Raw genomic sequence first — 23,472 nt, 5'->3', positions numbered from 1 at the left:
ACACCTTAAGCTATATCTTTAGCCCTGCTATGTGATGAATCTAGAAGCCTACCTGTTACAAATGAGTGTTGAATATCAACAGCCTCTTTATAACAGGCTAATGAGATGGAAACTGGTTTCCTTTCTTACTAATCAATGGATGTTAAGACATTGGTGACCGAAGTGCGATTAATTAGTACTTTTTCAAACTGATCAACTTTGACGTTGCAAATTGTTTTCCCATTACGCTAATTTGAAAACTGGTTCGAACGGCGTCGCAAAAGATCACGGCTGGGAGGACAACAGGCAGAGACACTAATTACGGAACAAGTAAACCATGCAGATAATCACATCATGTTGTAAGTACTTTGCTCGGTCTCTCCTTGATGGCAGTAACAGCTGACAGCGTCATGAAAGGGTTAAAAGATGACTGATCAAACTCAACTAGCAACACCCAAGTAGACACATTTAAAAACACAGCATGTTCCATGAGATGAGCTGAGGGGTTTATAATGACAAGAGAGGAAGCGCACGGTCACAAAGCATGGCAATTAAGACAATGACTCACCGATAACCAATCAAAACGGTGCTCTGCACCTGACCATTGACTTTGCACAGAAGGTAATGAATGCGCTCACTTGTGCTGAACAAAAGCAGATTTATTCTTTATTTTATTTATTTTTTTCCATTTCAAGAAAAACTTTTGAGAAATGGAGGGGCATAAACTTATGTAGCTTATGGGAAGAATGTTATGAGCTATGTGCTGTTTTATATTGTAGAATGTAGAATAAATGCAGTAAAGATCTGTGCTAAGAAATTCCATAGCCGGAGAGAAAAGTTCTCAGCATCATGGCATACAATTTAAAATATTTCAAGCTTTATGTAAGCTTGTTTTCTTGTTGAATGCAATCATCTTGTTATCAACCATTTTAGAACATAAAAGGCTCAATGCAGATTTTTTTCAATAGATTTACAAACAATAAATCTGATGGGCACAGAGTGAACATTTTGTTATAATTTTATCCTCAAACTTTTAATTAAGCCTATTAGCTTTAAATAATTTATGCTTATTGCATTTTTATCTTAGTGGTCCATATAGAGTACTTGAAATCATTGATTCAAGACGTCCACATAACATTTTTTTGCCTTGGTAGAATGTGGCACAGATTGGATGTTTGGAATAGTGTAGCCAATGCTGAGCCACGGATGAATCATCCATCCAACTTTTTTGCCAATCTGGAAGAGTTATAAGACCATAGGTGTCTCAGACATATTTTGTTTCTAATATGTCATGACCTATTATGTTGTTTTTTTTAATATTAGGCCACTGCAACTTAGTCCTTTACATATATATATATATATATATATATATATATGTGAAAGATTCTTACCCCCATACATGCTGCATAGCTAACTGTTTTAATTTGCATTTGGAATCTTCCAATCAATCTTTAGGAGAAACCAGAATCTGTTTAACACCTATTTTAGCATGTGCATTAAAGTAGATCCAGTGCCTACATACAGTGGAGGCAGCTAATTTGTGGTCATTCTGTCCACATTGTTATTGTTTAATGCAATGTAATTTGTACTCTGTTACTATTAGTATATATTTTTTAAATAAACTTTATTGCCTTCAACATTAGTCCTTAATGTTTGCCCCCGCCCAACACTTTTGGAGGATATTAAGATCACTAGATGATTATATATATTTATATATACACAAGTTAACCCGTGCATGATACTCATGCATTCTAGTCAAATCAAGCTACTTAAGGTGTTAAAAAGGTTCTTGTCATGCATTTGGGCCATAGCCCAGGCCTCAACCACCAACCACTCCCCACTGTCACCCCCGGCAACCACCAACCACTCCCAACTGTCACTTCTCCTTCAAGAAATATATATATTTTTTTTTAAATCTTTATAAACACTTTTAACAATTAACAAATTAAATTAACAAATTAAAAACATCTTAGTATACCAAATTTCAGCCCTTTCTGAACTTTTTTTCCCACACACACTAAGAATTTAGTAGGTCAGTGTATAACTCTGCTCAGCAGGTGGCGCTGCAGCTTGGTTTTATTTTTTCCACACACACACAGACAGACTAACACACGCCACTAGACATTTATATATATATATATATATATATATATATATATATATATATATATATATATCATGTCTGTCTAACAGTCCTATACAGTTGGTTAAAGTTTATTAATAATGAGTCAAACAGGTTTTCCCGTACATCATCTGGGATAGTTTTAATCACAACTTTGCCAGTTAAACATATGATAATTTGTGTCATTTGAAGCATCTTTAAGGATATAGGGATAATTTTATAATTCTCTTCATATAATGGTATTAAGAGTCATTTGTGAATTGATTTTATAGGGGAAATTTAAAAATGCAAGTATGCACTTTATGTATATGCAAGGCGGGTAATTAAGAGCATGTATGTGCTTTAACGTTTGTAAATTACCTTTAATGCAATTTAACAAACATAGCACAAGTATACCACACTGTACAGAGCACTGTTAATTTAAAATAATGGAGAGACACAAAGACTGTCACATGGTGCATTCAGTTCGCTGGGTCTATTCAGGCACTTCGCACTTACATATACTAAGGAATTGAGTGGGCGGAAATAAATTGTGTGATCCAGCAAAACTTCTACATGCTATCATGCACCTGAGGTCCTTGTAATTAACGGTGTTCTACCTGCCCCTATATAATCCAGGCTCGCTGAGCTAGTTTTTGGTGTCTGAACCTTTCCATTGAGGGAATAGTAAATCAAAGAACACATTAATGAGGATTAAACAATCACTATTTTAGGAAATAAAATAATTTAAATTCAAGAAGGGTTTGATCCTAAAGTGGTAGGTACTAGGCTGGACTCTGAAGTAACATCATCCACAGTCATACAAAACTAGCAAAATTGATTTTATAGGGGCAATTGCAAAATGTGGGTGTGCACAAAAGAATGCACATGAAATTTGTTATTGTTATATACTCATAAAGAAGCAATAAAGATAAAGAATCTCTCTAAGGAATCAATATAATGTAATCATGTTTCCTATGTATATGTGTGATAAATCATGCCATGTTTAGTGGGCTTAATGTCATAGCTTTACTATATTTTAGAAGATAGTTACAATATTTATAGAATTCATTACTACAACTGTTTTTGAATAAGGCAATCAAACAGTTGTAAAACAGATTGGCATACCAGCATACCATGTGCAGTGGTGACACAGAGGAGGTGGGCTTGGGCAACGAAGAGAGTTTTAAAAGTTATGAAATGATTTAAGAAATTCTCAATTATTGGCGTTCAGTCTTCTTCTGAATAATTGTTAATTGTTTTACTCTTCCCCCTGGTAGAAGATTACACAAAGAGTATGTGAGTCTGCTATGACCAGTTCTGTGTTTTTTTCTATTTGATTTTAAGAAAACACTTATATTTCTGTATTTGTTATTACTGTTTTTATTAAATAAACATTGTGACTTTAGTTATATTAAACTCCATTTAATAATGTTCTGTCTTTGTGCTCTTACATAACTCACATGTTAATCTCGCTTGGTCTTTATAATGCTACATCAGACCAAGGAACTCTTTGGTTCACAGTAACTCTGATTGCTGAGATTCCATATTGGGATCAGTCAGGAAGTAACTGAATACTTCCTATGAGTGTCAGTTCTTGAACTAAATCTTAGTGGTGGCAGAACTGGGTGGTTAACAGTGAGTGTGAGATATATTTTGTAGGATTTTAGTTATTTTTAGACAGATCAGGTGGTTTTGCTTTAATTAACCAATTCACACACACATCTCACACATTTTGGCCAATCCCTGTTAACCACAGAACCGCGAGTAAAGGAAATCAATATAATTTGATCATGCTATTTTAATTAGAAAATGCAGGGATTAGTTATATAAACTGGGCTGTTACAATGCTCCTTGTGTTTTGATTGTTTCATTTTATCAATTTGTGGGGTTCTATACTACAGAAATAGAGATCTAGACAAAACGTATGTTTCAGCATACAGTTCCCTGGGGAAACAGTCAGTGAAAATAACCAACTATCTGTTTTAAATCTATGCACTATGCAGACTTCAATATATTATTTCTTATTACCGGTAACAATTATATCTTAGTTAATATCGACTTTCAGTACCCTATATGTTTGTTATTTAAATCTACCCAATAATAGCGATCACAAAAAATTAGGGAACCCACACACGCTCAATTACCTTAATCCCCAAAACTATATGAAATGTATCAAGTAATATTTCAAAGAGTGGCCAATGTTTGTCCTTTTTGTATATAACAAACATTGAATCAGAAAACAATGACAAGGCTCAAAGGCGAGTTCCAAGCAGCCATAACAAGCAAAAAATCCATCTGCTCATGTGGCTGCATATTCTGTCTCAGTGTGCATCTACGTGAAATCGTTTCAGGAACAATCAATAATTAAACTAATCAGTAAAATATGATGGAGAAAAAACAAAAAAATGATAAAAAAAATATATATAATACAATTATTAAAAATTGGTCAAACAGGAATAGACAGGCTTAAATCCTGAATGATTTCCAGGACAAATAGATCCCTCTGGGACCTTAGGGATTAATATATTTTTTCTGCTTTTTCAGACACAGTGCAGAATTAATGAAGGTACCTGCAACAATGCTTGCGAGCTGCTGAGTCCTGGTGATGGGGTATATGCTACGTGCTTGTACGATAGCTGAAGCTATTTTCTTGGCGTGTTTCTCCTCCCCATATGTTTTCAGGATAGACGCAAGTGCCTGTTGATCTAAAGCATTCACAACATCAGCAGCGGTGGGCATGTCAGGATACCTACGCACAAGGAGAGCCAATTAGTTCCCTGACGTCGGTTTTCATTGACAAGAGGTGAAGCTTCATAGCACAGAGGCATAAGAAAGAAAAAAAAAGCACACACAAATACACACTCTGCATAGGTGTGCCTCGGAGATTTTAAAATAACTCAAAACAGTCCTGTGAAATCCCTGAAATAGCTTCAACCTTTTAAATAACCTCCGATACTTAAAGTTTCATGAGAGCTCTGTCAAAAACTTTTCTGTTATCAGCAAAAGACCAGCCATATTTAGTGATCTATTTTAGTAATATAGCCTTTAGCTACATACATATATATACATATATATATATATATATATATATATATATATATATATATTATATATAATATATATATATATATATATATATATATATCAATATAGATATATATATATATATATATATATATTATATATTTATATACACACACACATACATACGCATACCTATATATAAATATTTATTGGTAAAAACTGCACTCACATCTTCAAGTGAATCCTCTTTAGGGTGCTCCACAATAGCTCCCATTTCCATAGTAGCTAGTACATATTCAAAAATTAGAGAGGGCACTCACCATTTAAAACAGATAGATTATTCTTTATTTTCAATCCAGTTCCTTTATATTATATGGATTGAAAATAAAGAATAATCTATCTGTTTTAAATGGTGAGTGCCCTCTCTAATTTTTGTATGTATATATATATATATATATATATATATATATATATATATTTATATATATATACACACAAGTTAACCCGTGCATGATACTCATGCATTCTAGTCAAATCAAGCTACTTAAGGTGTTAAAAAGGTTCTTGTCATGCATTTGGGCCATAGCCCAGGCCTCCTCAGGGGAAGAGCGTTACTTCCCGACGTAAGCGCCCTTTTTTAACTTGGTTTTGTCCACATGTCACCACCTCATCATTCTTCTCCATCACCTCATCCTTCATTTTCATCGCCACATCTATCCAGATGTCTATCCAGACACAGAGATCTCTCTCAGCGGTCCTGAGTATCACACTCCTCTCGCTCTGTCACCCCCGGCAACCACCAACCACTCCCCACTGTCACCCCCGGCAACCACCAACCACTCCCAACTGTCACTTCTCCTTCAAGAAATATATATATATATTTTTTAAATCTTTATAAACACTTTTAACAATTAACAAATTAAATTAACAAATTAAAAACATCTTAGTATACCAAATTTCAGCCCTTTCTGAAATTTTTTTCCACACACACTAAGAATTTAGAATTTAGTATAACTCCACCCAGCAGGTGGCGCTGCAGCTTGGTTTTATTTTTTCCACACACACACAGACAGACTAACACACGCCACTAGGCATTTATATTATAGATATATATCAATTGGTTTTAGAGCGTTTAGACAGTTTAGTAGCTACTGTTTGTTATTAACTAATGTACATAATATTAGCATATAGACTGAGTTAGATATCATTCGGAATTAAGAAGTACATTTAGTGGAGAAAAACAGTGTGCCTTTGCTGTATGACTATTAACAGCAGAACCAGAAACAATTAGATTTATTTATTTTAACATTTTAAGTTTATCTACTGAAAGTAATCTTGTGTGGGACAGTGACATCTGTATACGTAAGTGGGGAAAAAGTGGTGTTTGAGTGTGAGAGTTATTTTCTGGGCATTTTCAACATTCAGCGACCGCATGTATTACAATGCAGGGGGTGCAATGAAAAATGTCATCTGCCATGCGATTAGATAGGTAGGAAGAGAACTAGGATAGGACAGTGTGTTTTATCTACATACTAAGGTCTAGTTTGAGATTCGTGTCCATGTAATATATTTGTATACAAGTAATTAGTGTAAATAAGTCAAGTTGTATACGTAGTGGTTGTAGTGACAATTTGCATATACAGAGTATTTTAAGTAAGAATAATGTCAGTTGGTTGAGGGGGAGGGGGGGGAATAATAATTCTCGCACCATTCCATATCAAGTTTGTTTCCTGGACTAAGTATTCATTGTGTTGACATTTATATAGGAACCTATGGATGTGTGTCGGTCTCTCACTGGCTCTATGCTATAACAGCATGTTTCAAATTGCAGTTTTGAGGTGTGCATCCTGATTCCCATTTAGTTGCTTTCTTTTCCTAGACTAAACAAAAACATTAACATCGCTAATATTTCATTATTAGACTTAAACTCTCTGGCACCCATGTAGGTTTTGGAAGGGACCAGCTTAAATGTGTAATAATAGGGTGCACCTACACAGATCTAATTTAGCTTAAAATAGTTGTCATCAATAAACTCCAACTCTTATGCATTGCTGTGAAATGTTACAAGAGTTTTAAAAAGGGGGAAGGAAGAAGCCAAAGTTTCTGTGTTGGCATGACTGTAAAGGATGCTACAGATGGCCTTATCTGTCTGGAGTTTGTATGTTCTCCCCGTGTTTGCGTGGGTTTCCTCCGGGTGCTCCGGTTTCCTCCAACACTCCAAAAACATAATGAGAAGTTAAATGGCTGCTACTAAATTGCCCTTAGTCTCCCTCGGTCTGTGCGTGTATGTTAGAGGAATTAGACTGTAAGCTCTAATGGGACAGGGACTGATGTGAATGAGTTCTCTGTACAGCGCTGCGGAATTAGTGGCGCTATATAAATAAATAGATGATGATGGTGAAGTCAGAATGGCTTTGCCTTTTGCAGTCTCAGTGCAAGGGTTAAATCTCTATCTATAATCTCATTATTGAATGTTAGGTGAATTTGTCTGATGTACTTACAGGAATAAAACTTGGTTGACTGACTATTTTTGTTATGTTTGCAGCCTACGCACTGGAGGAGGAATTACAGATAACATTTATTACACACTCTCTGTTCACAGCATATGAAGGAAAAGTGGGAGGAGGATTTTCTTTCCTCAACAAAACTTTATAATTGGACTTTGACTGCTGCTATCTATTCATTTTGCTCTTTCCACAATTGTCTTCTGCATTATATCCGTGCATGATATGTGCTTTATAAATTGGCTACACAATTATCCAATAATGAGAACAGCACGGGCTGCTTCCTGTGTGTTTGACGGGACACTTGTCTAAGTTAAAACACAGAAAATCTTTTCTTTAAATAACATTTTTCATATACATTTGTGATATTTGTTGCAGAGGTGAACATGACATTTGTAAAGGGTCTGGGCAGCTAATACAGCAACATTAGCATTGTGTGAACAAAAGGTTTGAAATGTTCTCTTATTAATTATTGAAAGGCGAGGATTCTGATAACGAGAAGTCAGGGGATGATTGGGACAGAGCGACGGCCTCCAATCTGGAAAGCCCTCTCTTTTTAAATTTCCCACACCCTAATGATCATCAGTACAGCGATCAGGCAATGATGGCAAAGTATCCATTTAATTTTTGCTCCAATCTATAGCTACAAATGTGTCTTCAGAGTTATATGAAAAGACAGGGAAGTCAAGTTATTAAAGGAAAGCTATCTCTTGAAATCTATGTGTTTTACATCTTTCTCCTTCTATTGGAAGCTACACGAATAGCTGGGATTTTAATCCAGTGAGAGCTAACTCCTTTTTGTATAATTTGGAAGCCGTCTAGATCGATGGTGGTGGGAGATGTGTTTATATAAATTGGACATTAGGGGGCCCGATTCATTAAGGAACGTAAATGCTGATATGTGTTGTACTTTGCTTAAAATCGCTCTGCACATGCTCAGTACTGGACTATACGCCAGTCAATGTAGCAGCATCCAATTCATCCTCAAGCGCAAACTACAGCCTACGTTTTTTTTTATAGGTAAAAATATATGGGTGAGGCCGCGCTTCCTAATGTGTTGGAATGCTGCCAAGAGCGCACCTAAATAATGTTCAAAGGGAGTTCCCACCCTTCAATATTAATAAAAAAGTAGAATAGGTTCCTGGGCGCATGAAAGTATATGTATAAAGCTTGAATGAATATATATAAATAAAGGATATAAATATTGATTTTAACAATCAGATTCTTCATCTACAAACGAGTTTGTTTACTTAATTCAACTGTCAGCCAGCATTTGGGAACAAGACGCAGAGCAGACGTGCATACGTTCGGGTAATTGGCAAGGTGCGCAGCCGCCTAAGCATCTGCAAACACTTGCGAGGGAGAGGAAAAGACGCCTTCAGAGACCGGGTGCACGGGCATCCTACCTCCTCCGGTGAGTGTTTTATGCAATCCTGATTCACCATCGCTCACATATACTGACCTGTCTATTTGGTCAAAGCCACCATACTTACCTGGTTCCCTCAAGGCTCCATTACACACACGCTGACACTACACTTGGAGCACCTAGTCCAGCAAGATACATATGTCGAGGTGTGAGTGAACCGATATTGTGTTGAACTTTTTCATTAGCCCTCAATCAACATCGCGGGTACCCGAAAGACTTGCCCACAGTGGGGTGGCTTTTTTGACAATTATTCATCCTCCTCATTACTCTCCTGTCCGGAAAGGTTTTTGTGAATTCCGGTGAATACACCCAACCATTTTTCTATCCTCCTATGCATGATTATTATTATTATTAATATTTTTTTATAAGGCGCCACAAGGCATCCGCAGCGCCGTACAGAGACAAACAAAATCACAATACAATGGGAGACAGCACAGTACAGTAAACACAGCAACTCAGTAATCTCAATGCACAGCTAGAGAGGGCGGGGAAGGGGGAGGGAGGATCCGCAAACGACGGGGCCCAAGAAGGAGGGCGCGGAAGACAGGGAGACCCCCAGGGGGGAGGAGGGAGCGAGAGTGGACGTAGGGTGGAGGACCCTCGAGGAGGAGGGCTAAGTAGCTGGAGAGCAGAGTTAGAAGTGGTGGAAACAGGAGGAGAGATGGCCCTGCTCAGAGGAGCGTACAATCTAAGGGGAGGGGTGGACAGACAGAGAGACGCAGGGGAGAGAGGGAGAGTAGGGGGACAGAGGCAGAAGATAAGGTAGGAAGTTAAGTGGGAGACAGAAAGGCTTTAAGAAAAAGGTGGGTTTTTAGGGCCCGTTTGAAGCTGGACAGATTAGGGGAAGTTCTGATGGAGGGAGGGAGCTTGTTCCAGTGGAGGGGGGCAGCGCGGGCGAAGTTTTGGATACGCGCGTGGGAGGAGGTTATAAGGGGGGAAGAGAGGCGACGGTCAGAGGCAGAACGGAGAGGGCGGGATGGAGCATGAATAGAGAGGAGGGTGGAGATGTAGGGCGCAGTGGAGTTGGCGAGGGCCTTGTAGGTGAGTGTGAGGAGCTTAAAGAGGATTCTGAAGGGGAATGGGAGCCAGTGAAGGGCTAGGTAGAGGGGGGAGACAAAAGAGGAGCGGCGAGAGAGGAAAATAAGCCTAGCTGCAGCATTAAGGACGGATCAAAGGGGATCGAGATGAGAGTGGGGGAGGCCAGTGAGGAGGAGGTTGCAGTAGTCCAGGCGGGAGATGATCAGAGAGTGGATAAGGCATTTGGTGGCATCTTGGGAGAGGAAGGGCCGGATGCGAGCGATGTTGCGCAGCTGGAAGCGGCAGGATTTAGCAAGAGAGAGGATGTGGGGGCCAAAGGAGAGAGAGGAGTCGAGGATGACACCAAGGCAGCGAAGTTGGGGGACAGGGGAGATAGAGGTGTTGTCAGACTCAAATGATGGAGGTTGGCTTCACAAAATGCATTAGCTAATTTTTCAGCGAACATGTCCTTTATGTATAATCACTCATTACCTTCTTGGGTGAGCATTTTGTTACAATACGGTTGCTCATTGTCAACCTAAGATCATTGTTTTCCTCCTGTTTTATTTTATTATTTTATCCAGTGCACTTGGAATTAGCATTTTATTGTACTCATATATGGTTCAAAACATGTTCTGGCTAGAGCATGTTTGTCTATTGTAATAAATACAACATCTACTATATAAATGCCTAGTGGCGTGTGTGAAAAAAAACAAAACCAAGCTGCAGCGCCACCTGCTGGGCAGAGTTATACACTGACCTATATATTTCTTGAAGGAGTAGTGACAGTTGGGTGTGGTTGGTGGTTGCCGGGGGTGACAGTGGGGAGTTTTTAACACCTTAAGTAGCTTGATGAAGGATGTGGCGATGAAGATGAAGGATGAGGTGATGGAGAAGAATGATGAGGTGGTGACATGTGGACAAAACCACGTTAAAAAAGGGCGATTGCGTCGGGAAGTAACGCTCTTCCCCTGAGGAGGCCTGGGCTAGGCCCAAATGCATGACAAGAACCTTTTTAACACCTTAAGTAGCTTGATTTGACTAGAATGCATGAGTATCATGCACGGGTTAACTTGTTTATATATATTCATTCAAGCTTTATACATAAACTTTCATGCGCCCAGGAACCTATTCTACTTTTTTATTGCAATTTTTTTGTCATTAATGACTATATTAGTAGCAGGTGACATTACATTAATATTTTTTTCTTCTGTTTGCTCTGGTGGGAGTTTATATTTCACATATGTATTGGACGTATCCTGCAGTATCTTGTGTGTCAGAGCAGAGCGCACCTAGACCCATATTCAACAAGAGACCAAGAGACATGTCTTATGATCCGCTCCTCGTTGAATACGGACGTGCGTATGCCCAAACTACATTAGTTTTGGTTAACAATCTGCACAATGGCTTGTGTAAATGACCTTTTGGTCCTCCAGAAAGAAGGGGTCCTAGAGGGGAACCACAGTCCACCATAAAGGTCATATGACAGTGAAGGTTATGAGAGTCACTATCGAGAATAAGTGGTAATGTTAAAGTCTAACCTTTTATAAAAATTATCATCAACATTATCATCAAACAACTTTCTTAAGGTTGTCCAACATGAAAATGAATTCAAATTGTAATTTAATGTAACTTATTTGAATTAAAATTCCTGCAAACTTTTGGTTATGTTTATGTGTTTGGACCATAAAACTACTTAGCATAACAGGTTGGTATCTAAGAGGAGCCTGAACCTCTTCATGGGTGGCAGTAGTATTGGCAACACCTGTAGGTTATTAGAAACAGGCTAAAATAGTAAAAAAAAAAAGAAGCAGTATAGAAATTAGAACATTATAGATAGAAAATTTGTATTTTTTTAAAAAAAGTTTAATTTTTTTTTAATTCCTTTCTTGGTTAGTTCCCTTTACTTACTACTACTTACCGGTCATGATCCATTCTCATGTCTAAGGGACCATCTTTACTGAGTGCAAAGCCTCGTTCTGGTGTGTCAAACTGCATAGAGGAACATCCAGCATCGATCAGAACTCCATCTAGCGTCCCAGGTTCGACTCCCGCAGAGAGCAGCAGGTTCTCACATTCACTGAATCTTCCCAACAATGGCTGTATGTGATACCTGAATATACAAATAATGATTTGAACAGAAAACTAAGTCAAGTACAATGTAGTGAACATACACAATATAATAATCATGATTAGTTTAAACATAGGTTGAGTACATTTAAATTAATATTTTACTAATATTGCAGCATATATGGGGTAGTTGGCCTGATTTTGCAATGTGTGGCCGAATAACACACTGCAACGCTCAAAAATAATCCTAACAGAATTCAATCAAATCACTGTCAGGAATGTTGGTAATGGAGGACTGACACAGATGACCACGATTTATCTGTGTATGTGGTCATCTTCAAACCTCACTCTCAGTCCCACCCACATTGGCCAGATATTATCCCATATGGTCACCTACGTTTGTGGCCAATCTGGACATTGATGTTGTTAGTTTTAGCAAGTGTGTGTCCAGCTTAAGCATGGCTGTCACAGACTCTGTCAATGTTAAAGGACTGTACACACACCTCGCTGTAAACCTACTACTGGGTAACTGCAGACCAAATATCTGATGCAAGTCTATTAGTTGATGGAAGGGCAAGTTTATTATAGACAAATGGTGCAATCGAATGCCTGCAACCAGAGGTCGGAGTGGAAAATGTTAGTGAATGGAACTTGATAGTTTTGCAGTGAAGGCAGTAGGTGCAGTGACGGTATGCCGTACCACTGTAGACATCCCCACTTCCACCACTGCCTGTAACACTTCTTGCCTCTAACCGCAACAAGATGTCCTTGTTAACAATCGTGTCCCTATTCCACAGGTAAGAAGGTGTCATATTGTGCAACGTACATGTCCCCATCTGTACAGTGTAATGCCCAAACTAAAAAAAGATTGGTGTCCCATCTATATGTACAACTGCAGTGTGCAGAAAGTGCGGACTGTGTTCTGGTCTACTTAGAATTCTTTGTTTTATTTCTGTGTGTTGTGTAGTCATATGATAAAAAAAACGTTAAACACAAGTAAATGTGATAGGTTTTAGGAGGAGCAATACAAAAAAGTGCACAGAGACACTGCCGCAGGCTTATTTAGAGAAAGGAGCAAGAGATATCATCATATGAGACTAATAGCTGTGCAAGGCTCTAGTAGAGACACAATGGAATTACACATACAGTATCAGACAGCTTAACTTATAAGTTGTATCAGACAACTTATAAAGGGGCATCACTCTACAAGGGGTCTTCAGGCCACATTGCTCGTAAACCTCTATCCACTTGCATGATTTAAAAGATGGACACACACTCTGAACGCTTACACTGAAAAATATTATATTTATCATTTTTTTACAATATTATATTTTAAATAAATCCAGGAAGGAAGTTGCCAATAAGACGGAAAAGGGGCAATTTGAACTTTAATTGACTTTAACGCTCAATAACCAGAACACAAGGGTACAAATTAAAACATTCAGTGGAAAATTGTCCAGAGTGAAAGTCTACTAAGCCACATAGCCAGTGGCTATTCAGTCTGTCCACAATGAATGCAGCTCAGTGATGTTTTCCTGCATGAAAGAAATGAGGATATGAAACTCCTTTCTGGACCAATTGTATCTCCTAAAACAAAAGTACTACTGTCTATGGCAATGGCAAACACACTAAGGAATGATAATGAGGCTTAACCAAGCTTATTATGTGTGGTGCACGCTTGCAGATAAGAGTAACACTTGTTCTGTCGTTAAATTTCATGGCCCCTGTTCCTCTAATGTTGCATTTTTGGAGAAGGATGTTTTTTTATATATAAAAGGCCATTAAACTTGAAATAAAAGTCTAAAGCACCAATTAAATGAAGGTTGCCAAAGATACTGGTTATGACAATTTGGGTAACATGTTGAGGAATGAAAAGTCCCATCCTATCCTGGTAGACTTAGGCATGCTGTAAACTGTAATTCCTCAACATCTGGAATTTGCCTAATCCTGGGCTAAAGTGTAAGAAACAACTGTGACAACATGTAGCTGTCTTCAACTGCAATATAAATATATTGACATCTGAAATTTGGTAACATCACAATTAAATCTCTGTTAGACTAAGTGGTAATAAATCGGCCTTTGTAGCTACTCCTATCCATTTAAAGGGCTATATGACCAGTCCCACAGAACAAGAATGTCATTCATAACGGCATAATGTATATTCCTTTCTTCAAAGTTCTTTTGATTCAATAAGTTCATTGCTCTATTGCCTAATGTCACAAAAACATCTTTGAGCTTTATGCTTTCCAAAACAACCCCTTTTCTTGTATGAAACTATAATTGTCAATTTATTGGTCTAATGAACCGCCCTACAATTAGAATAAAATATTTAAAAACATGCCTTAGTTATATACAACATAAATACATATGTAAACTCTGCCAAGCTAAAATTAAGAGGCACCAAAACTGAGCCACTGGATGACCTTCAACTCCCATGATATGAACTTGCTGAAGACTTTTGAACAAGGGACCACAGTGATCTCCCCAGCACCTATTACCCAGGTGCTTCACCTGGCTGTTTTTACTTGCCACCTGGTTCTTAGAGCCCAACGTAGTCTAATTATAATAGAATAAACCATTGTTTCTCTTATTAGAACAGGCACTATGTGAACACTACACCCAGCAGGGTGTGTTAGACCACTGACCACCAGTCTGACCAGTCTTGGAAGGTGTGGGCAATAACCACCAGCATTTTCATTATTATTGCAAAGTATTACACTGCCCCCACCCAGCTACTTCTTAATGCCACCCAGCTGGCAAAATTTTCTGGGAAGAACACTGGACTGCAATTTGTAGAAAGCTGCCTAGCAGCCTAAAAACTCTGCATGTAATGATACAAAAGCAGTAGCACTTAAGAACTTAATTCAAATGGACCTCTGTTGTGACTAGATTGACAACAGAAGTTTTATCAGAAGAGAAGGCAAAGTATCTCCAACTTATTCTTTTAAACTATAAGTTTTTTAAACTGACCAATATGAGCTAATGCCAGTTTATATTCACTTAAAAAGTGAAGGAAATAATTAAAACCTATAATGAATTGATAAACTTAGGGGTCCGTTGTGGATCATCAAAGAAAAACAAAAAATAACAAGATAATAGAGTACAGTCATCAGTTTAAACAGTACAAGAGCAGTAGAAAAGATTATGTATTTTAAATTGTACAATAAATGTACAGACAAAAATAATAGCTAGTTTACAACCTCTGAATCAATAGTAGTATGTATAAATACTTTCAGCAACTTTTTACTAGCTATGTTTGGAGCTTTTGGAGTCGTAAGGGTATATTTACTAAACTGTGGGTTTGAAAAAGTGGAGATGTTGCCTATAGCAACCAAACAGATTCTAGCTGTCATTTTGTAGAATGTACTAAATAAATGACAACTAGAATCTGATTGGTTGTTATAGGCAACATCTCCACTTTTTCAAACCCGCAGTTTAGTAAATATACCCCCTAGTATTATTTGTTTATTGTTCTATACCAGTGGTTCTTAACCTGAGTTCGATCGAACCCCAGGGGTTCAGTGGAGGTGTGTGTCCATTCCGTTCAACAGGTGCATTAATATACTTTTGGCATTCAAACAATACTTTTATGGCATTTTCAATGTTTCACCATAACAAACTGAAGGCTATTGACGAATATTTATGGCAAATTCTAAAATTTGTTGTGTCATTTATGGCAAAAAATGCCATACATGGCGCGACCTGGTAGCCCTGCCGTTCACCCCACTCGTATGATTTGTGACATCACACTCAGCATGGCCATCATTGGCTGCTTGCTTGGCCTTGATATCCATGCTGCAGGGAACTTGGTGCGCTCAGTAGTCGACTGTCGTGATTGTACGTCATTTGTGATTTCCTTTTTAATATTCCAATCCCTTCATACTATGTCGAGCAAAATAAGAAAGTGGTCGGACGAATACTTGGAATATGGATTCACGTGTATAACAGAATGTGATGGAAGTCATCGTCCTCAATGCATGATTTGCAATGCCAAGTTGAGCAATTCTAGTCTAGCATCGGCACAACTAAGGGAACACTTCCTTAAGCTGCATGGAGATGGGAAATACAAGAAACACAACGCTTGCTGAATCCAAGGTGAAGAGAGCCAGATTCGATGAAAAGGCCACTCTGCCCGTTTTCGGCTTTGTACCCATCGACAAAACGATTTTAACATCATCATACGAAGTTGCGTACCTGATCGCAAAGCAGGGAAAACCACACACCATTGGTGAAATACTCGTAAAACCAGCTGCTTTGAAAATGGCGAATATCAAGCGGGGAAAAGCTGCTGAAAATAAGTTGTTCCAAATTCCTCCTTCAAATGACACCATCAGCAGCAGAATAGATGACATGAGCAATGACATCTTGGTTTAAGTAGTTGCAGATCTGATTTCAAGCCCAGCAAAATTCAGCCTCCAACTCGACGAGACCACCTATGTTTCCAATCTAAGCCAGCCTGTTGTATTTGTGCGCTATGTGAAAGACGACATGATAAAGGGAGATTTTTTATTTTGTAAGCCTCTTACAACAACAACTAAGGCAGCCGACGTGAAGAAATTTGTGGATGACTTCATCAGAGACAACGATCCTTCGTGGGATATGGTTTCTGCAATTTGTTCGGACGGAGCTGCAGCCATGCTGGGACGAAACTACACACTGTGTTCTGCACTGGCATGCGTTGGCAACAAAAACCTTGCCTCCAAAACTGGCAGAAGTATTAAAAACTGTAGTGGAATGTGTTAACTGTGTGCGAAATAGTGTTCTGAAGCACCGCATCTTCAAAGAGCTGTGTAATGAAATTCGAATCCGAATTCGAGGTACTTCTGTACCATTCTAACATTCGGTGGTTATCCCGGGGAAAGGTGCTGAATCGTGTTTTTGCCATGCGCGTGGAATTAGCCCTGTTTTTCCAAGAGCACCAACATTGTCATGCAGATTGCTTAGAAAATTCTGAGTTCATTCTCATTTTGGCCTACATGGCCGATATCTTCAGTGCTCTCAATCATCTCAATCAACAGATGCAGGGGGGTGGAGTCAACATCACTGAAGGGGAAAAAACGCTGAAGGCTTTTCAAATAAACTACCTTTATGGAAACGACAAACAGAGAATGATAACTTTGCAAACTTTCCCCTGGTGGACGACTGTGTAAGTAAGATCGAAGATGAGTTTGGAATCGGAGACATTTCTGTACCCGGGGAAATGAAGCAAGCAATTGCCATGCACTTAGATGAGCTCGCAAAGTCTCTCAACGGATACTTCCCCACCAGAGAGTCATATCCAGCATGGGTGAGACAGCCATTCACCTTTAGTGTTGCGACAGCAGATGTCAATGATGAGTACCTCGACGAAGTCATTGAACTTCAGCAGAGCCAGGTTCAACAGCAACTCTTCAGAACAACAACGCTCTCAAAGTTTTGTGTCACCAAATCGTACCGTACCCTCTTATTGCTAAGAAAGCCCTTGAAATACTCATACCGTTTGTTACAACGTATCTTTGCCAGCAATCCTTTTCGAGGATGGTAGACATCAAAACGAAGAAAAGAAACAGACTTTGTAGCGAAAATGACATGAGAGTGGAACTTACCAAGGTGAAGCCGCACATTTCTGAACTTGTCTCTAAAAGGCAACAGCAAAAGTCACATTGATTTGCAGTCAATATTTATTGAGTTATGTTTTTGTGTGACATTCATGTTTTGTTGGTTTTGTTCTTTGAACACAGTGATTTTATGTGCAGCACGGTGGCTTAGTGGTTAGCACTTCTGCCTTACAGCACTGGGGTCATGAGTTCAATTCCCAACCATGGCCTTATCTGTGTGGAGTTTGTATGTTCTTTCCCGTGTTTGCATGGGTTTCCTCTGGGTGCTCCGGTTTCCTCCCACACTCCAAAAACATACTGGTAGGTTAATTAGATGCTATCAAAATGGACCCTAGTCTCTCTCTCTGTCTGTGTGTGTATGTTAAGGAATTTAGACTGTAAGCTCCAATGGGGGCAGGGACTGATGTCAATGAGTTCTTTGTACAGCGTTGCGGAATCAGTGGCGCTATATAAATAAATGGTGATGATGATGGTTCATTTTGTGCACTAATAAAATATATATCTATGTTTTGAATTTGAAATTTTTATTTTTTATTTTTCCAACTATGAAGAGTTGGGTGAATGCACGTATGAAACTTGTGGGGTTCAGTACCTCCAACAAGGTTAAGAACCACTGTTCTATACTGCTTTACCCTGTATGGTCCACTGTTTGTATTCTGTACAGTGCTGCGGAAATCCTGCGGTGCTCTATAAATAAAGGATAATAACAATAATAATAACGTAAAAAAAAAAAAAAATTGGCTGAAGTATGGCTGTATATAACAAAAATAACTTAAATATAGTGAGATAACGAAAGGGAAAAAGTCAAAGAGATGGAAAATACCACACTGGAATATTAAGTGCAAGTTATACTAAAATGTAAAAACATAGTTGTAACCATGTTGTCTCTAAAATGTTTCCCCTACTGAGTGGAGCCATTAGTAACCTAAGCAGTATATAATCACTGTAATCTTAAAATGGGCAATGGCCAGGCAGAAAGTAAAGTAGTGAGCATGAATTGCAACTAAGGCATACAGGTGCATGTTTATGAGGCATTATAAACAACTACTTAATCAACATGCAGTTGGTTTATATTAATTTAGCATTAACTAAACACATTGTGCCTGATTCATTAAGGAAAGGAAAGCAAAAAAAATGAGTAACTTTGCAACTTGGCAAAACTATGTTGCACTGGAGGGGGAGGCAAATTTAAAATGTGGGGACAGATTTATAGTTGGGGAAGGACATGTCCTAGATCAACATTAAATTTCAGTGTAAACATAAAGCTATCAAGAATTTGTGTGCTACATGGAAAAACAGCCAGTATTTAACTAATGTGTAAAATAATAAACTAATTTGCACCCCTTGCATTGTAACATGGTTTGTCCAGGAGAAAACTTTTTTTTGCCTTACTGTCCTTAATAAACCAGGCCCATTGTGAGTAACCTTTTACATACTTTTTTTTTTAATTATGGTTCTATTATTAGCACTTCAAAATAACATAACAGATGCAAATTCTATTATTAAACCAAAACATGTTTTTTATTCCTCTTGGCTAAAGAGTGGGCCTCTCCTGCTGTCTTTATTTACCAAAATACTTCTAGTTTCACATTTGGCCACCTTTAGCTAGAGGAACCAGCTGGTCCCAGAGAACAGGAAGCAGTACTCAGCACAAGTTTAGGGGGATTTCAGTCAAAAGCATACTTGTCAACTTTTTTGATCTGTCATCTGGGAGATCCAAGAGGAAGGTCATGTGACAGGGGTAGAGGGGGTGGGGGGGCGTAGTGTAATTGTCACCTCAACATAACCCCGCCCCCTGCTGCCGGGGCTTAAGCCACATCCCCGCTATTCAATGCCATGAATTTCAGCATTTTTTAGTAGGGGTGGAGCTATGGTGACGTCACTATGCCCCCCTCTACAAGAATCCGGGAGACTGCCTACTTTCCTGGGAGTCCATGAGGACTCCCCGAAATTCGTGAGCCTCCTGGAAATTCCGGGAGAGTAGGCTAGTATGGTCAAAAGATTAAGCCTTGAAGCATGTCTTCTGGAACTAATTTGGGCATTAGGGGCAGTAGAGCCCATTGTAAGTATTCTGTACTTTTGAATGAATATCAGTACCACATACTGATGTCTAACAGTCCTTGTAAGGACTCTTTAAGAGCCATAAACACCATTTTATTAACAAGATCCTGCATGACGTCTGTTACCTGCTGTGTTCCTGTAACCTACAGATATGAGCAAAACTCTAATCCGTTCCCCGACTGTCCTGTTCTGAACCCAGCATCATGAGTTAATGCTTTGCATGCTACCTTGTAGTCCTGATCCAAAGTATGCAGTCTGCAGGAACCAGCCACAACTCACCAGCAAAATGGTGCTGCAGCGGCTATGTACTTCACCCAGAAGGAAGTGGCTCCAGATGCCAATGAAGGAGCATGGAGTTGGCTGTGACTACTCACATACAACTAGTGATCAGTTGGCACTCACCGTCGGTGGGTGTCTGGTGTCAGAGTACTACTGGTCAGTAATTGCAGGTTACTTGCAGTAAAACTTCAAATAAACTGTCAAGAGTAGAGACCGGGTGGCATATAAAGCCCATCTAGTCACACTACTTTTGATTACGAGCATATAAAACTTGAGTGAATCTGGGCCATTTTCCAACACATACAAGATTTCTAATCAGCAATTGAAAGTTGTTGTGGAATTTTAGAGGCATAACTTGGGTAAGTTTGTAATAAATATAGGACTTTCGGTAATTTTTCTCCATTTAACTAGGGTCATCTTAAAGGGAAAGTTATGTGTTAGCTACTTATTTTACTTGTTACAGTAGGTTTTGATTTTCTTTCTAATCATATAAATAAAAATGATTTTGATAACTTGAATGTAATATTCTCACTTCTCTTTGGGCCAATAAATCTCCACATAGACTTTAACGAGTGAAGAGGAGGTTCAGCTATTGGTCATCCTCCCTTATATGCAACACTAGCTCCGCCCCTGAGGATCCCTACTGCACAGAAGCTTGATGTTTCTAGGCTGCAGCTGCACAATGTAAGCAGCAGTCAGAGAGCCTGATAAAACCCCGGCTACCAATGTTTCCATATGTGTAGATGTGTAAATATGCATAATAGGGTTAGCAACAATGGAGGAACCTCTGAAACAATGATGACAGATGTCTTAGAAATAAAAGGATAACTAACTTTTTCATAAATGCCACTAGCTAAGTTCTATTAAAAATAGTACAAAAAAATTTGTTTCTTGTTTTTTGCTGATAAATACTCTTTAATATTAACCAACAAAAATGCTTATTATCGCTTTCCTTTGAAAAAAACCTTCAAAAAATATTCTAGGCGCACTGTGCGCAACAACGTTGATTGCTGCAAGTGTTTAAAAGGCTGTTTGGTGTTACTGTACACATTTTACAGTGACTTTGCAGATGATGCATTTAAAAATGTATAAATTTGTGAAGTGTGGCTAGTGTAAGTGCTCATGGGAGGACCAGTGAAAAATTGCAAATTAAGAATGTCTCCAGAATAATAATCCTACATTTACTTATGTGGGAACCTGTTAGTAGTGAAATTGAATCATATAGAATAAAAATACAATTACAACAAATACAAATGGAAGTAAAATATGCTATTATTATATTCTCATTACTAGGAATACTTAAAAAATGTACTATTAATAAAAAATAATTACATATAAATAAATATATATATATACACACACATATATATATATATATATATATATATATATATATATATATATATATATATACACATAACATATATTATATATACACACACATACACAAGCTACTTGCTCTTCTAGTGCTAAAAATAAATAATAATTGGTGAAAACCATTCATAAAATTTTAACTAGGCTTCTGAAAACAAAAGTGCCAAAGGGTAATGCATTGCTAATGGTCTCTAGTGGAATAAATAACTGCTCTGACGTCTGAAGTTTCTTACACTCCAATAACTGGCTCACTTGGGGTTTCAGGTACAGCAAGTTATATTTCAGTTTTAAATAAAGTTACAAAAATAGAATGTACAGCGAACTAAACTGTCGCTATGCAACCTCCCATTATATGATTTATGCCCAGCAAAACGTTAACCAAGGTGATAGATGATACTAAAATAGTAGCTTCTGTCACTGACTGCCCTAATGGCTTAGTACTAGAGAGAAAGAGAGATGGGGAGGGAGGAGGGGGGCAAGGTGTTGTCCTCAGCTATCACTTTAAGAAGAAAAAAAACAAAAGAATGAAATAAGTAAACTGCACCATGTTTCAGTCATATTTCTGGGTTGACAAAAAGAAGCCATGCCTATATAAGCAGGCACAAGGCTGTCAAAGAAATGAACACAAAGTATGGATGGAGCCGTTGTTGTTAATAATAATAAACTTTTACTTATATATATGCTGTCCAGCTGCTGAAGTCAGACTGTGCTGTGTAAAGTAAACAATTAATTTAAATAATAATAATAATAATAATAATAAAAAATAGCACCAGTCCAAGCGTTTTACTTGTTTTCAGATTTAACACAGCATAGAGGAAGGGAGAACCTTGAAGGTGGCATTCAAAGTCTTTATACCATGAACCAGATACACAGTTGCTTTGGGTACCCTGAATACTCGCCCACTCCCCCTTGTTATCAGAGAGTTTGGGTAGGGCCATATATATATCTATAGATTATATATGTATATATATATATATGTATATATATATATATATATATATATATATATATATATCTAATATATAAATGCTTAGTGGCGTCTGTGTGTGGAAAAAAAAAACAAGTTGCAGCGCCACCTGCTGGGCAGAGTTATACACTGACCTACTAAATTCTTAGTGTGTGTGGGAAAAAAAATTCAAGAAGGGCTGAAATTTGGTAGGGCTCAAACTCATTTTCGTGAGGTAATTTTACCTCATGAACACACGTGTAGAGGCGTGCGTTAGTGTGTGTGTGTGTGTGTGTGTGGAAAAAACTATTTTTTCAGAAAGGGCTCATCCAATTGACCTGAAATTTGGTATACTGACATTATTTGGCAAAAAAATTAGAATAGTCAAGTCAGTTAACTTCCATCATCCCCCCTTCCCCCCGTGGGAGGGGTAGTAAAGGCTAAATTTACGAGTTGAGGGCTCAAACTCATTTTCGTGAGGTAATTTTACCTCATAAACACACATTAAAAAGGGCGCTTGCGTCGGGAACTAACGCTCTTCCCCTGAGGAGGCCTGGGCTAGGTCCAAATGCATGACAAGAACCTTTTTAAGACCTTAAGTAGCTTGATTTTACTAGAATGCATGAGTATCATGCACGGGTTAACTTGTATATATATATATATATATATATATATATATATATATATATGTATATACACACACACACACACACACACACACATACATATATATATATATATACACACACACACACAATATGGACAAATGCATTCGGACGCTTCACCATTACCCTAACAGGGACTGTAATGATATTGTATTCACGTACATAGACTTTAATATGGCGTTGGTCCCGCTTTTGTAGTGATAACAGCTTCCACTCTTCTTGGAAGACTTTCCACAAGATGTTGGAGAGTTACTGTGGAAATTTTTGCCCATTCATTCTGTAGAGCATTTATGAGGTCAGGTACTGATGTTGGACGAGAAGGCCTGGCTCGCAATCTCCGTTCCAGTTCAACCCAAAGGTGTTCACTGGGGTTGAGGTCAGGGCTCTGTGCGGGCCAGTCAAGTTCTTCCACACTGAACTCATCAA

At 38.2% G+C, this 23,472-nt stretch overlaps 1 protein-coding gene across 3 annotated transcripts in view; it reads right to left on the bottom strand.

Moving 5' to 3' along the window:
* The window catches only part of METTL15 (methyltransferase 15, mitochondrial 12S rRNA N4-cytidine), a 173,010-nt gene that overhangs the window by 19,478 nt on the left and 130,060 nt on the right, over positions 1-23,472 (bottom strand). For 2 of the 3 annotated variants that reach the window (XM_075188017.1, XM_075188016.1), the window contains exons 5-8: positions 18,354-18,408; positions 17,710-17,741; positions 11,976-12,167; positions 4,654-4,832 (exon numbers count right to left, since the gene is read on the bottom strand). In XM_075188017.1, coding sequence (XP_075044118.1) covers positions 4,654-4,832; positions 11,976-12,167; positions 17,710-17,741; positions 18,354-18,408 — 458 coding nt within the window. The remainder of the gene's footprint in view (positions 1-4,653; positions 4,833-11,975; positions 12,168-17,709; positions 17,742-18,353; positions 18,409-23,472) is intronic. The other variant, XM_075188018.1, reaches the window with a different exon arrangement.

This window comes from Mixophyes fleayi, chromosome 10 (assembly GCF_038048845.1).
Source record: "Mixophyes fleayi isolate aMixFle1 chromosome 10, aMixFle1.hap1, whole genome shotgun sequence".
Classification (NCBI taxonomy): Eukaryota; Metazoa; Chordata; class Amphibia; order Anura; family Limnodynastidae; genus Mixophyes; species Mixophyes fleayi.
The sequence above is the reverse complement of the archived record's forward strand: the minus strand, read 5'-3'. Positions and strand labels throughout refer to the sequence as shown.